Source organism: Chiloscyllium plagiosum, unplaced genomic scaffold (genome assembly GCF_037043375.1).
Source record: "Chiloscyllium plagiosum isolate Xiang-an unplaced genomic scaffold, Cpla_swu_hap1 HiC_scaffold_16, whole genome shotgun sequence".
Classification (NCBI taxonomy): Eukaryota; Metazoa; Chordata; class Chondrichthyes; order Orectolobiformes; family Hemiscylliidae; genus Chiloscyllium; species Chiloscyllium plagiosum.
In genome coordinates this window covers 86,002,626-86,018,103 of record NW_028270154.1, presented here as the reverse complement: position 1 = coordinate 86,018,103, position 15,478 = coordinate 86,002,626, and the positions used below count along the sequence as shown (strand labels likewise).

The 15,478-nt window shown below is 43.5% G+C and overlaps 1 protein-coding gene across 2 annotated transcripts in view; it reads left to right on the top strand.

The window, feature by feature from the left end:
• The window catches only part of LOC122556810 (slit homolog 3 protein-like), a 685,608-nt gene that overhangs the window by 648,289 nt on the left and 21,841 nt on the right, over positions 1-15,478 (top strand). For both annotated transcript variants that reach the window (XM_043704014.2, XM_043704015.2), the window contains 2 exons: positions 402-642; positions 4,889-5,019. In XM_043704014.2, coding sequence (XP_043559949.2) covers positions 402-642; positions 4,889-5,019 — 372 coding nt within the window. The remainder of the gene's footprint in view (positions 1-401; positions 643-4,888; positions 5,020-15,478) is intronic.

Below are 15,478 nucleotides of genomic sequence, written 5' to 3'. Positions count from 1 at the left end.
GTCAGCATGGACGGGTTGGACCAAAGGGTCTTTTTCCATGCTGTACATCTCTATGACTCTAAGAGAAAGATACATAAACACCAGGCAGGACAGACCACCAACGCTTCACCAGAGGCTCACTGATTATGTCACCTCGCGAAGTAAAGAAACATCTGCAGAAAAACACATCGGCTTGGTGAACCAATCTACAACCTCACAGAGACGTAACTGCAAATAATCAAAAATGAGATGGCGCTAGCGACATACCAAGCGGCTGGAATAACATGATAGGTATTGGTATCACATGGCAAAGGTCTAACCAACGCAACAAGCAATCAAAAACTGTACAAACTAGTTAAGGTAGAGAGAGTAAACGTAGACTCATGCGTGGGCATTTGTGTCCCTTGTTTTTATCTCTCCAGTGGGTTGTTCTGTGAGATCCATCCACCCATGGTCCTGCCCCGTACCAGTCCCTGCGACAATTACGACTGCCAGAACGAGGCTCAGTGCATTGAAGTACATAACGAACCCATCTGCCAGTGCCTGGCTGGCTTTGCAGGACAGAGGTGTGAGAAACTTGTCACCGTCAACTTTATCGGGAAGGATTCTTACGTGGTGCTGCCAGCCTCCCAGGTTCGGCCGCAGGCAAATATCTCACTCCAGGTAGGAGCCTCAGCGATGTGACAGAGGGTTGGACAAGCCAGGTAAATGAGAATGACAGATGCTGTACCTGGATTCAGAGTTGAAGTCTGTGTTTGTGTTCTCTGGAGCAGACCACACACCATGTTAAAGATTTAGTTGGTTTGCAGAATGTAACAGCGTTCCTGATGAAGTCAATCCAAGTGGAATCATTGGGCAGGAATGTTGTGCTCCTACAATAAGGGGACAAAAACACAAAACGCAGGAGAAACTCAGCAGGTCTGGCACCATGTGTGGAGACAGAAACACAGTCAGCGTTTTAAGTCTGACAGCCCTTCTTCAGAACCTCTGATGAAGTGTCACTGGACTCAAAATGTTAACTATGTTTTTCTCCCTGTAGATTTTGCCAGACTTGCTGGGTTTCTCCAGCACTTTCTGCTCTTGTTTCACATCTCCAGCCTCTCTTTTTTTGCTGGCTTCCTGCAAGATTTACAGGGATGTTAGGGGGTTTGAGCTGTAGGGAGAGGCTGAATAGGCTGGGGCTATTTTTTGTAAGGCATCAGAGGCTGATGGGTGACCTTATAGAGGTTTATAAAATCATGAGGGGGCATGGATAGGGTGAATAGCCAAGATATTTTCTCCAGATTAGGGGAGCCCAAAACAACAGGGCATATGTTTAAGACATAGGTGAGGGGAAAGATATACAAGGGACCTGAGGGGCAACGTTTTCACACGGAGGGTGGTGTGTGTATGATATGAGCTGCCAGAGGACGTGGTGGAGGCTGGTACAATTACAGCATTTAAAAGGCATCTGGATGGGTAGATGAATAGGAAGGGTTTAGAGGGATATGGGACAAATAATGCTGTACAGCTCTATGACTCCACTCAATGAGTGCTGCCCTTTTGTTATAGCAGCTGATGTGGCTCAAAGTTCCCTGTTAAAGAAATTGACCATTAAAAGCCTCTGGAAAACTACAATACAAAGTGATTTTATGCTGAGGAGAAAATTAGCCATTCTCTGGAAATATCCATTCCAAATGAATATTTAATTTTGTTTTATTGGCTCGCCCTCTGAATGAAATAACTTCTAGGTCATTAAGTCTCACACATAGTTTGCATAATAAATGGCCACAGGGCATGTGTTTGAGTTGTATTTTGTGACATGTGCATCAGGGCTAGCTGTACCCAGTAATACAGAGATTCTGTGCCTTTTGGGATTAAACATAAGAAATATTAAACACTGAACTGAATGGCTGCAATGACTTTAGCAATGGGAATAATAAGCTGCAGATTGTTTGGATGATGAGCAAGTTGACATCACAGAGGATTGATGCAAAAATATTTTGCAAAAATAATATGTGTCCATTTGTAAACACTTCAGAATTCATTCTGGGATTTTTATTGCATGTTTTGCTCATCAAGGGATTGTGTTACAGGCCCAGATGTAACTGCCAAATTTATGTTACAAACTAGGAAGGGAACAGCAATCTTTTTCTGTTTAAAGCAGATAAAGTTTGAATGCCTGATAAAGCCACAAAATACTAAGATTTTGACCAAATAAGTTAAACTTCACTATACAAAGTAAGAAAAGTGAACCAATCAACTCTAACAGCCAGAAATAACTAATTATGAGTTAAAACAAAAACATTGCTAGAACACCCCAAGTTAATAGCAGAATATATCAAATAGCACATATAAAGTCACAGAGTCATACAGATGTGCAGCATGGAAACAGACCCTTCAGTCCAATTTGTCCATGCTGATATCCTAACCTAATCTAGTCCCACCTGCCAGCACCTGGCCCATATCCCTCCAAACCCTTCCTATTCATATACCCATCCAGATGCTTTTGAAACGTTGCAATTATACTAGCCTCCACCACATCCTCTGGCAGCTCATTCCATTCACGTACCACCCTTTGCATGAAAACGTTGCCCCTCAGGTCTGTTTTATATCTTTCCTCTCTCACCCTAAACCTATGGCCTCTCCTTCTGGACTCTCCGACCACAGGGAAAAGACTTTGTCTAATTATCGTATCCATGCCCCTCATGATTTTATAAATCTCTATAAGGTCAAACCTCAGCCTCCGATGTTCCAGGGAAAACAGCCCCAGCTTATTCAACCTCTCTGCTCAAATCCTCTAACCCCGGCAACATCCTTGTAAATCTTTTCTGAACCCTCAAACATTTCACAACATCCTTCCAATAGGAAGGAGACCAGAATTGCATGCAATATTCCAAAAGTGACCTAACCAATGTCCTGTACAGCCGCACCATGACCTCCCATATCCTGTACTCAGTACTCTGACCAATAAAGGAAAGCATACCAAATGCCGTCTTCCCTATCCTATTTACCTGAGACTCCACTTTCAAGGAACTATGAACCTGCACTCCAAAGTCTCTTTGTTCAGCAACACTCCCTAGGACCTTACCATTAAGAGTATAAGTCCTGCTAAGATTTGCTTTCCCAAAATGCAGCACCTCGCATTTCTCTGAATTAAACTCCATCTGCCACTTCTCAGCTCATTGGCCCATTTGGTCCAGATCCTGTTGTAATCTGAGGTAACCCTCTTCGCTGTCCACTACACCTCCAACTTTGATGTCATCTGCAAACTTACTAACTATATCTCGTATGCTCGCATTCAAATCATTTATGTAAATGACAAAAAGTAGAGGGCCCAGCACCGATCCTTGTGGCACTCCACTGGTCACAGGCCTCCAGTATGAAAAACAGCCCTCCACCACCACCCTCTGTCTTCTACCATTGAGCCAGTTCTGTTTAAAAATGGCTAGTTCTCCCTGTATTCCATGAGATCTAACCTTACTAACCAGTCTCCCATGGGGAGCCTTGTCGAATGCATTAGTGAGGTCCGTATAGCTCACATCCACCACTCTACCCTCATCAATCTTCTTTGTTACTTCTTCAAAAAACGCAATCAAATTTGTGAGACATGTTTTCCCACGCACAAAGCCATGTTGACTATCCCTAATCAGTCCTTGCCTTTCCAAATACATGTACATCCTGTCCCTTAGAATTCTCTCCGACAATTTGCCCACCACCGACGTCAGGCTCACTGGTCTATGGTTATGATCAGGACGTCACTCTGATCCCCAAGCCCCAAATATTAGTGATATTGTGTGTCACTGATCTCATTAAAATATTCTCCACTTTACAACGGATTCCAACTCGTTCGAAGATACATCCTTGAAACTCCTTCAGAATCCTCTCCAACATGGATTGTTTCAATAATCCCTGATACCTTGGTCCTTTAATCTCTTTTTTCTTCTGAGACAAAGTTCCCCAGCACTCCTGAGACTGCTCCCAAATGTTAATTTCTGGCACAGTTTCAGCATTTACCATGCACCCAGCTTTATCAAGCTGCCATAGAATTTCTCTAAGCTCCAGTCTTTCTTCGCTGCATCAAGAAAATGCAGTTTTTGGGCTTCCTTACAGCTGCATGGCAATTTCAATGTTGCCAGGGCTTCCCGTGAGCTCTAACCTGTTGGAGTCTATTAATACCAGCACTTGTGCTGCTTGTGGCCATTTGTTCTGTGTAAGCACTCTCCCTGTTCCAAATTAGAACTAACTTACCTCCCCACAAACACCCAGATAAGTTAAAACCACTGGTTCATATTCAGCTGCATTCATCTCCATAATGACATAACCTACTCTGAACTATCCATAGCCTGACTTATAGTTTAAGTATCATCATTTACAAGTTTTATCTTGCATCCAATGAAGAAATTCAGTCTTACCACCTTCAAGAGTTCACTGGTTATATATTTTTCACTCTCAAAGCGAACATTCTCTGGACATTACACACTGAATCAGTGGTTAGCACTGCTGCCTCACAATGCCAGGGACCCGGGTTCAATTCCAGGCTCGGGCAACTGTCTGTGTGGAGTTTGCACATTCTCCCCATGTTTGCTTGGGTTTCCTCCGGATGTTTCAGTTCCTTCCCACAGTCCAAAGATGTGCAGGTTATGGTGGATTAGCCATTCTAAATTACCCATAGTGTCCAGGGATGTGCAGACTAGGTGGGTTAGCCTGGGAAATGCAGGGATCGGGCAGGGGATGGGTCTGGGTGGAATGCTCTTCGGAGGGTTGATGCGGACCCGATGGGTCAAATGGCCTGCTTCTACAGAGTTAGGATTCTATAAAATTCTATCTTGCGAAGGATATGATCAGAAGACACATAATTGGAGATCCAAAATAAAGTGTAAATTTCAGGAGATGTAATTGAATATTGTCTAACATACCTTCCACCTAGGTTGCAACAGACAAGGACAATGGTTTACTGCTGTACAAAGGTGACAATGACCCTCTGGCGCTAGAACTCTACCAAGGACATGTTCGGCTGATATATGATGCTTCAAGCTATCCCCCTACCACTGTGTACAGGTGAGTTACTTTGTGGTCAAGTAGCCAATCTCATTTGGTCTAGAGAGGGCAGACTTACTCTCAAGAGGCTTCTAGCTGGCAATGTTAAGCCACAAAATTAGGAGTAGTTTAAAAACTGATGTTGGATTTTGCACAACACAAATGAAGCTATGCTGTTCTCCTTCCATCACCTGAGCCCCTGAGTGTAAATGGCAGAATGTGATCACGGTTGAAGACAAATTAGAGCCACTGGATCATGGATCTATGAGTATGTCAGTGAATGTATGGAGTAAAAGGTCGATTATACCTTTACTGAGTGTGTGCATAGGGAACTATGCCATGGTGATATCAGTTTACGTGGAACTGGAGCCTGAGTCTCCAGCATTACAAAATATGTTCTTTCACTCAATGCCTTGCACATAGTTAGAGTTAATAAATCCTGTTGATGTTCATTCACAAAGAATGTAGATCTCTTCGTACTACAGATTGCAGGCTGCCTACCCCATGAGGATAAATGCAGGGAGCTAGTCCCACACATTTTTTAAAAATTAATTCATGGGATGTGGGTGTTGCTGGCTGGACTAGCATTTATTGCCCACCTCTCATTGCGCAGAGAAGGCAGTAGCTGGCTGCTTTCTTGGATCACTTCAGACCATCGGCCCACAATACCAATAGGGAGGCAGTTCCAGGATTTTGACCCAGAGACAACTCCTGCAACAGCGGTATATTTCCCAGTCAGTTTGATGAGTAGCTTGGAGGAGAACTTGCATATTGAGGTGTTCCCATGTGCCTGCTGCCCTTAAATAACAGTGGTTGTGGGTTTGCAAGGGTGTGTCTAAGGAACCTTGGTGAATTTCTGCAGTTTATCTTACAGATGGTACATGCTGCTGCTACTGAGTGTCGGTGGTGGAGGGAATGGATGCTAGTGGATGTAGTGCCAGTCAAGAAGCTGTTTTGTGCTAGTTGGTGTTAAGCTTCACAAGTGTTGCTGAGGCTGCACTCATCCAGGCAAGTGAGGATTACTCCATTCGACTCCTGACTTGTGTCCTGTAGATGGTGCACAGGCTTTGGAGAGTCAGGAGGTGAGTTACTCACTGCACGATTCCTGTACTCTGAGCTCTCAATTCTACACAGCAGAGCTGAGGACATAGCTGAATGCACTGCTGAAAGTATCACTGAGTTATGACAGGCCAAAGAAAAGGCCTGGAGTGGTTAAAACTCCAGAGAGATAATTGTGTGGATGTAGCATTTTGAGATTGAGCACCAATTGCACAGAATAAATTTTGTCTTTAAAAAATACCTTCAAGTTACTAGCTGTTCAGGGGAACTGAATTGAGAAATATAGTAAATGAAATATTTGAGTAAAAATGACATTTGATGCAATACTGTACAGGCATGCCATTAATAGGAATTACCATAGACTTCATCTCATTATACAGCTGCTGCCTCAAAGGTGACAGTTTTCCTGGACCCCTGCCCTCATCTGTCAATTTGTAAATGTCATGATGGCAGCAATCTGGTCCTCGATCAGATGGCTTTCAAAGATTGTCCACATCTATAAAGGTTCAGTGCAGAACAAAAGCAGCAAGAGCTCTAATTACATTATATTGATAAAGAAGGAGGTCGTCACTCACAGTGACATCTCATTAACATAAGATTAATGCCATTCTACCTGCGTCGAGCCCTCGCCGCAGAAATTAATTCCATTGGTTAATGCGCTACCCTTTCATTAAATGTCACACTGTTATCTTGTTAGCTCAGCAAGAGAGATGGTGCAAGATTTGACTATCCTCATCAAATTAAATCAGAACTGGTAAGAAAAGCAATCAAACTTTGGATCCCCTTAAGCTTGGAAATAAGTCGTAGAAACATAACTCCCAGCTGGCTAATCAGAGAAAGCTTCTCATTAAATTTGGGCACCCAATTTCCTAAGAGGAAGTTGTTCATAAATTCAGTAAAGGTTTGCACACATTCTTAAAGAACCGTGCATGACAAACATTGGATCACTTATTGCACAGGATTGGATGGTGCTCTGTATCTTTCTTTAGAATTATAGCAGCGACTTGTAGTCAGAGTTTCCTTGTCTCTCAGAATTCCCCCATGTTCCATTCTAAACCACTGTTCCCTTCTCTCAGGTGACATCTTAAGAGGACACTACCTTCCCTCTGTCATCATATTCAAGTCAGTCCTTATCCATTCAGAATCTGGTCCTTATTAAACATTATTCAGTATTATTCATTCAGAGAATATGGACTTCACTGTCTAAGCCAATCTATATTGCCCATCTCCAGTTGCTACAGAGAAAGTGACGGTGAGCTGTCTTCTTGATTTGATCCGGTGTAGACCCACAATGCTGTTAGGGAGAGAGTTCCAGAATTTCAATCCAGTGACACTGAAGGAAAGGCAATGTATTTCCAAGCCAGGATGATGTGTGTTTGGGGGGAATCTTCAGTCTGTGGCTTTCCCTTGTATATTGCTGCTATTGCCCTCCTGGACTGTTGTAGTGTTTAGTTTGGAAAGTGCTATCGAAGTAGCTTTGATGAATTTTTGCAGTGCACCTTGTAGACCGTACATACTGATGCTGCTGAAAAATATGTTGCTGGAAAAGCACAGCAGGTCAGACAACATCCAAAGAGCATGAGAATCGATGTTTCAGGCATAAGCCCTTCTTCAGGAATTCCTGAAGAAGGGCTTATGCCCAAAACGTGGATTCTCCTGCTCCTTGGATGCTGTCTGACCTGCTGCGATTTTGCAGCAACATATTTTTCAGCTCTGATCTCCAGCATCTGCAGTCCTCACTTTCTCCATACTGATGCTGCTGTAAGTCAGTGGTGGAGGGAGTGGATGCTTGTGGATGTGGTGTCAATCAAACAGGCTGCTTTGTCCTGGATGATGTCAAGCTTCTTGAACGTGGTTGACGCTGCACTCATTCAGGCAAGTGGGGAGTATTCTGTCACATTCCTGACTTGTGCCTGTAGATGAGTCATACCTTCAAGTTAAATTAGGTTACACCAATTCTCTGCTTATGTTAAACAGCAAACATTTTGTTGGAAGAAAAAGAATCACCAGTTCCACAAATATATTCAAGTGGAGGAGGAGATCCTTGAAGTTAATCATAATTGTTAATACAAAGGACTGAGAGGTGATCTATATTTGGAGTCTCTGGGTCAGATTTTTGGAGCAGCTTGAATTCCCATCTCAGCAGACTGGCTTTGGGTTTAAGGATTCCTCTGATTCATTCCTCGCCCTGGTGAAGTGAAAGCAGGGCCCTCTGATTCTGGAAACAATTCCTCGGTGGCCATTTTGGTAGCTGAGTGCTGAAGCTGGTTCAAAGGCCCACCTTCGTTCTCTGGAACTTCATCCTAGATGCTTTCCCTCACACCCCTGCACCCACCCATCCACTTTGATTTCCCAAGCCTGCCAGCCCATCTCCCTTCCTAACCCCAATGCCAGCAGAATAGTCACTCATCCAGAATCCCTTTTGGGCAGATCTCAGAAGGCAAGTGGAGATGAAAAAAAAGACAGTCAAATATATCTCACACTTATCCATTCTTGATAGTGAAAAAAAAACTATTGCATTCAAGAACCCCACCCAGTGTTTCCAAATTTCTTCAACAGATTATTCTGTTTATGAAAACAAACTCTTGTCGGATCCCCTTTTAAACTGTCACTCAAACTGTGAAGTCAGAACTCTCACTGAAATAAGTGTAGCTTTTGAAACTCAGCAAAGCATTCATAAGGACATAATGATAACCCTGATGGAAATGTCATAGTCACTGCAATGTACAGCAAGGAAACAGAGTCTTCGGTCCAACTTATCCATTCTAACCAGATATCCTGAATTAATCTAGTCCGATTTGCCAGCATTTGGCCCATATCACTCTAAACCTTTCTTATTCATATACCTAGGCTTTTCAATGTTGTAATTGTACCAGCCTCCACCACATCCTCTGGCAGCTCATTCCATACACAAGCCACCGTCTGCATGAAAATGTTGCCCCTTAGGCCCCTTTTAAATCTTTCCCCTCTTATCTTAAACCTATGCCCTCTAGTTTTGGACTCCCCTACCCCAGGGAAAAGACCTTGGCTATTCAGTCTATCCTTGCCAACATGTCAGCAGACTTTTATTGAGATTGGATGGCCAGATGCTAATTTTATTCTCTCACCTACAACAGATAGCCTGTCCATCAAAGCTGTCCAGCAGAGGATTATTTTTGGATTTTGACTTACAGTCTAAGATTTCATGTCATGTTTAAAGACTGAGGGATTTTTAAAAAGAAAATTCAGAGCATAACACTTAAACAGACCTTAATCCTCTTCAAGACCATTCATTCAGACTCTTTTGATTTGTGGTTTCCACACTATGTCCTGCCAACAGCTACAATGGGTCTATTTAAACTCAGCACTAAGTTCAAATGGTCTTGCTGAGTTTGGGTTTCTTTCCTGTGTGAGTGAAGGTTGCTGCCCTCACTGACAACAGTCGAGTCTGCCAGAGAAAGAAGTCGGATCAGTATCCCACCTGCAATTTTTAAAGGCCTTTGGAGTCAGAAAGATTATGCAGAAAATCTGAATCCTTTGTCTTTTACAAAGGAGCCGGGATTGAAAGTCTCCTTTAGAATAAGCTTCGAGACTCGCCAGTCTTAACTGGGAGTCAAAGGTAACCACAATTCTCCGAAGCAAAGTAAATGACAATTGTTAATCATGCCAAATTGACATACCCTCACTCTTTAATTAACTGAGAAGTTTCAGGTTACCAGGTGTATCTTTGCTCCACAATGATCCCAGATATTCCAGATGAAACTGCTGTCGTCTTATTGTATAATGATCCGGGAAGGTCCACGTTAGGCTGGTACAACATTACTATGTAATGCTCTGGGATAATCTCTGTTAGACTGCCCATGCTCTGTAATGATCCACAATGTTCTATGTTGGACTGGTATGCCATTACTCTGTAATGTTTGAAATATTCTAGGTTAGACTAGTGCACATTTATTCTGAGATGAATTGTGTTAGACTGGTATATCTTTACTCAGTGAGGATCTAAGATCTGTGTTGGACTGGTGTACCATTACTCTATCGCAATCTCTAAGATCATAGGATCCCTACAGTATGGAAGTAGGCCATTCGCCCCATTGAGTCTACAATGGACTGTCCGAAGAGCATCCCACCCAGACCCTTTCCCCTGCATTTCCCATGGCCAATCCACCTAACCTACACATCTCTGAACACTCTGGGCAATTTAGCATGGGCAATCCACCCTAACTTGCACATCTTTGGACTGGGGGAGGAAATCAGAGCACCCGGAGGAAACCCGCACAAGCGCAGGGAGAACATGCAGACTCCATACAGACAGTTGTCTGAGGCTGGAATCGAACTCAGGTCCCTGTTGCTGGGAGGCAGCAGTGCTAACCACTGAGCTACCGTGTTCTGTCTTAGACTGGTATACCATTACACTGCCATGCATGTACTAAATTTAGATTAGAGGGGTGATGAGCCGAAGCAAGATTTTATAAAATTGTTTGAAATTAGTCCACATCTGATTAACCACAAGAAATCCTCATTTGCCTGATTTCCAACAGGTTCTGTTCGGATGTAGCTGTTCCTCAACAGAGGAAGAAAAGCCCCAATGTTTTGATAGCTGTGGTTGGCAGTAGTGGCTGAGTGCTGTACATTTGTCCATTGTGGTGATTTAGTTACTTTGTGCCCTTAGCGGATATGTGACCATTTTCCTTTGAGTATATATGAGTCAGAGTTTGGCACTATTTCTAATGGGAGGGAGGGACAGAAAGGGAAACAATGCATTGATTCCTTCCACTGTTCTGGAACACAGCCTGTCTCTGTGATTGATGCCTATTAACCCCTTGGTGTGGCATCATATGTCTGATGCTTGGTAGTGTTATGATAGATATCTATGTTGTCATTGGTAACGAACTGCTGGATGGGGTGTTTTGCTCCCTGTATATTATATTTTCTGTCATACATTTGCATTTGATTCCTGGCCATCTCACTAAGCAAGGGAAATTATGTGTCCAGTTTCTGTTGGATTCATTATGTATGTACCTACCCCTATCAGTCTAACCTGTTGACATTTGTAGATCCCAATTAGCGGGCCCACGAAATAGGATGTGAATGGTGTTTTAAAAGGATTAAAGGAATAGTTGCATATATTGGTCAGTGCATTGAGTATAGGAGTTGGGATGTCATGTTACAACTGTATAGGGCATTAGTTAGGCCACTTTGGGAATACTGTGTTCATTTCTGATCTCTTTGCAACAGGAAAGATTTTGTTGAAGTTGAAAGGGTGCAGAAAAGATTTGCAAAGATGTTGCCAGGGTTGGAGGATTTGAGCTTCGGGAGAGGCTGAATAGGCTGGGGTTATTTTTTCCAGAGCATCAGAAGCTGATCTCAGGAAGAATGTACTGGCCCGGGAGTGGGTCCAGAGGAGGTTCATGAGAATGGTCCCAGGAATGAAAAGCTTAACATATGAGGAATGTTTGAGGATTCTGGGTCAATATTTGGTGGAGTTTAGAAGGATGAGGGGGCGGGAGGATCTAATTGAAACTTACAGAATACTGAATGGCCAGGACAGAGTGGATTTTGGTTCCATTGGTAGGAGAGACCAGGACCTGAGGGCATAGCCATAGAGTAAAGGGAAGTCCTTTTAGAAAGGAGATATTGAGAAACTTCTTCAGCCAGAGAGTGGTGAACCTATGGAATTCACTGCCACAGAAGGCTGTGGAGGTCAGGTCATTGAGTATACTTATGACAGAGATAGATAGGTTCTCAATTATCAAGGGAATCAAGGATTATGGGGAGAAAGCGGGAGAATGGGATTGAGAAACCTATCAGCCATGATTCAATGGCAGAACACACTCGATGGGCTGAATAGCCTAATTTCTGCTCCTATGTCTTATGGTCTTAAAACCTTCAACACTTTGACTTAAACCCAGGTGCCAATCACACTGTTTGTGGGAGGAGCTGGGTGCTTATTGAGATTCCCCCTTGGGGTCTATCTCAATCACCACCACTTTCCATGCAGCTCATTCAATTCGATGTGGAGCCGACTGACAAACTGAATCAAAGGCAGCATTATTACAAACAAGTTCACAATAAACAGGACTGCACTGTGATCGCGATGCTTGGCTGAAGCCTCTTGTTGTGGCAGTGGTAGGGACAGTTAATCCTCTGCTGACATAACCTGGACGTGCTGCACGGAAGGTAGGTGGCATCAATGTGTGGCCATCGGGTAATACTGCTGCATTGAATACTGCCATTGAGGTATAAAATCGGACAAGACCTATATTGGCTTCAACATGACAACAGCATGCATGTCAAACTGAACAAAGAACACAGTTTTGTTAGAGAAGAGGGAGTGGCATATTCGATTTTTATCTTGTTAGGGTCAAACATAATTTTCATAATGGCGGGGTGACACAATGATTTTATTTAAAAATAGCTTGGCAATGTCACATGGTGGTGACACAGTGAGATCCCACAAAATGACTTGACAATGCTGTATAAAAAGTGATGGCTGTCTAAAAGTAAGCTGCTGATAGCCCTGAAGAATTACTTTTATCTTTACATTGAGCACTGGTAATCCAATGGAGGAAAGGAGACAGAAATCTCCCAAATGCCTTTTCTGTCCCTTTCTTTCTCCCCTTTGACAACTCCGACAAAGACAATGATGAAGAGAATGCTCCCATGGGAGAGACCTGTCAGTTCTCTATGGCTTCACTGTTCATGTACGAGCTCAGGCAGTGAACGTCAATGAATTTGGAGGACAGCACTGGTGAGGATGGTCCTGAAACATCCTAGAGATTGCCTTTTGTGATGAATTCACTCAGAACCAACTGAGTATTAGATTAGATTAGATTCCCTACAGTGTGGAAACAGGCCCTTTGGCCCAACAAGTCCACACCGACCCTCCGAAGAACAACCCACCCAGACCCATTCCCCTACATTTACCCCTGACTAATGCACCTAACACTAGGGGCAATTTAGCATGGCCAATTCACCTGACCTGCACATCTTTGGACTGGGGGAGGAAACTGGAGCACCCGGAGGAAACCCACGCAGACACGAGGAGAATGTGCAAACTCCACACAGACAGTTGCCCGAGATGGGAATTGAACTCGGGTCCCTGACGCTGTGAGACTGCAGTGCTAACCACTGAGCCACAGTGCCGCCCCCGGTTGGTACGACTTACTGCAATGCTACAATGACTTGTGCTTTTGCACTTTGAACACAATAAAGTATCTCATGACACTGCATAGAAAGGTCGTTCAATAAAACATCACTGAGCCACAGAATGAGGCATTAGATGACAAAGAGCCTGGAGAAAGGTTTTAGTGAATGTCCTAAAGGTGAAAATGCAAGGGTCGAAGATGCATGAGGAGGGAGTTCCAGAGTTTGGGACCCAGACAACTGAAGGTACAGCACCAATGTTGAAGCAATTAAAATTGGGGCATGGTCAAGAGGACAGAATTTGAGGAGCACTGATACCTCTGAGGGTTTGGGTATGGAAGGAGATTTACAGAGACTGGGAGGGGTGAGGGCACAGAACAATTTGGAAACACGGATGTGAAGTTTGAAATGAAGACATTGATTTACTGGCAGTCAGCACTGGTCAATGAACAACAGGAGGTCAGAACTTGGTGTGAAATATGTTATGGGCAGCAGAGTTGTGAATGACCTCTGTCTCAGAGTGAGAGAGATCATGCAGCTCAGAGTCTGCTGAAATAGCTAAATCTAGAGGTAATTGAAGTGTAAATGAGGGTTCAAAGGCAGGCGTGCAAAGATCGGGAAAAGCAGACGATATTACATAGGTGAAAATCGGCAATCTCAGCAAATGTAAATCAGAGACTAGAATCCCTACAGTGTGCAAGCAGGCCATTTGGCCCATCAAGTCCACACCAACCCTCTAAATTGCATCCCACCTCCATAACCCTGCATTCCCATGGCTAATCTACCTATCCTGCATACTATGGACAATTTGGCACAGCCAAGCCACCTAACCTGCATGTCTTCAGACAATGGAAGGAAACCAGAGCAACCCAATACAGGCACAGTGAGACTGTACAAACTCCACACCGACACCCAAGGGTGGGATTGAACACGGGTCCCTGGTGCTGTGAGGCAGCAGTGTTAGCCATTGAATCACCGTGCCATGAAGTCAGATGCTTAACTATGAATTACCATTGTTATAGGCCAAGGCTACTTTTAATATTCTAATATTAATTTTGATATTACCTTTTAATATTAGAAAACTCACCTAGAGTGGTAGCTTGTTACATCTGAAAAGCAAGAAAGTACAAACACAAAGCCACAGCTTTCCGGGAAACAATCATTTTTATTTAATCCAAAACTCTGATTGGTTTGTGGGTGTTGGATCTAATTTAGCTGCATGTTCTGTGAAAAGTCAGTCGCTGGAAAGGTTTAAACAGCAGGTTTAGCTGCTTAACTGAGCAGGATACACAGTTTGGCGCCTGTAGCTGTCATTATGTCAGGGTGAACGCCATGAAATAAAGACACAAAATATTGGTTGACTCCCCTTCATCCAGTGCCAAGCCACTGTCTCTGTCTGTCTGAGAACACGGAGATTTATCATCAGTTCCTACAAGGCATTCCATCTAAACAAGACAGAGGAACCTTTAAGCTGCCCGTGGGAATTAATATTCTGTGCCTTAAGAAAGGAGGAACTTCAGTAAGAATTCTCATGTTTTTTTTAAAAAAAGATTGCTGTATTTCAAGCAATCCTTGCATTTCTCTCTCTGGTTCTTTTTTTAAGGATCATTTTGACAAGGAGATGTTGACTTCTCAGAGACCTCCTGTGTGTTTTTTTTAATATAGTGGTTAACTTGGCTGTCTTTCCACTTGTTCTACCTCCCACATCTGTGCACTGCTCATAAATATCACTGCAGACAAACAGCAGAGTGCTGCAATTGAGCTAGAATACTGTAGCTCCCTGAGGCTGTATCTTCTCACTGGGTATTACAAGTTTCGGATCTGTTTCCCATAGCCTCTCGTGTCCAGCAGCGCCGGTCACTGGCATACATTATCTCATGTAGTCAGGAGTACGGCAGCTCTGTGTGACAGCTGAAAGTTCATAACCCGACAGAATTACAATAGAATCCCCTCCAGTGATCAGAACGGGACATGGTTGCTTTATACACCCTGTCGCCTTCAATCTCTCAAATTAGCATTGAAGCATTCGGTGAGATGTTGCCAGTCATGAAAGACTGTTAACTGCTTCGTTTCACATACAGCTGTACTATTGCCACTCCCCAGGACTTTTTGACAGCACTTCCCAAACTTTTAACATTCCCCCTACCCCTCCGTTAGAGTGTATCACCTCCAACCTTCCCTCGCAGAAGGTTCAGAACTGAGATAACTGTTCTTTCATTGTTGCTGGGACATGCTCTTCCAACTTTGCACTGCATTGTGTGAGTCCCTTTGTCACACAGCCCACAGGAAGAATCCT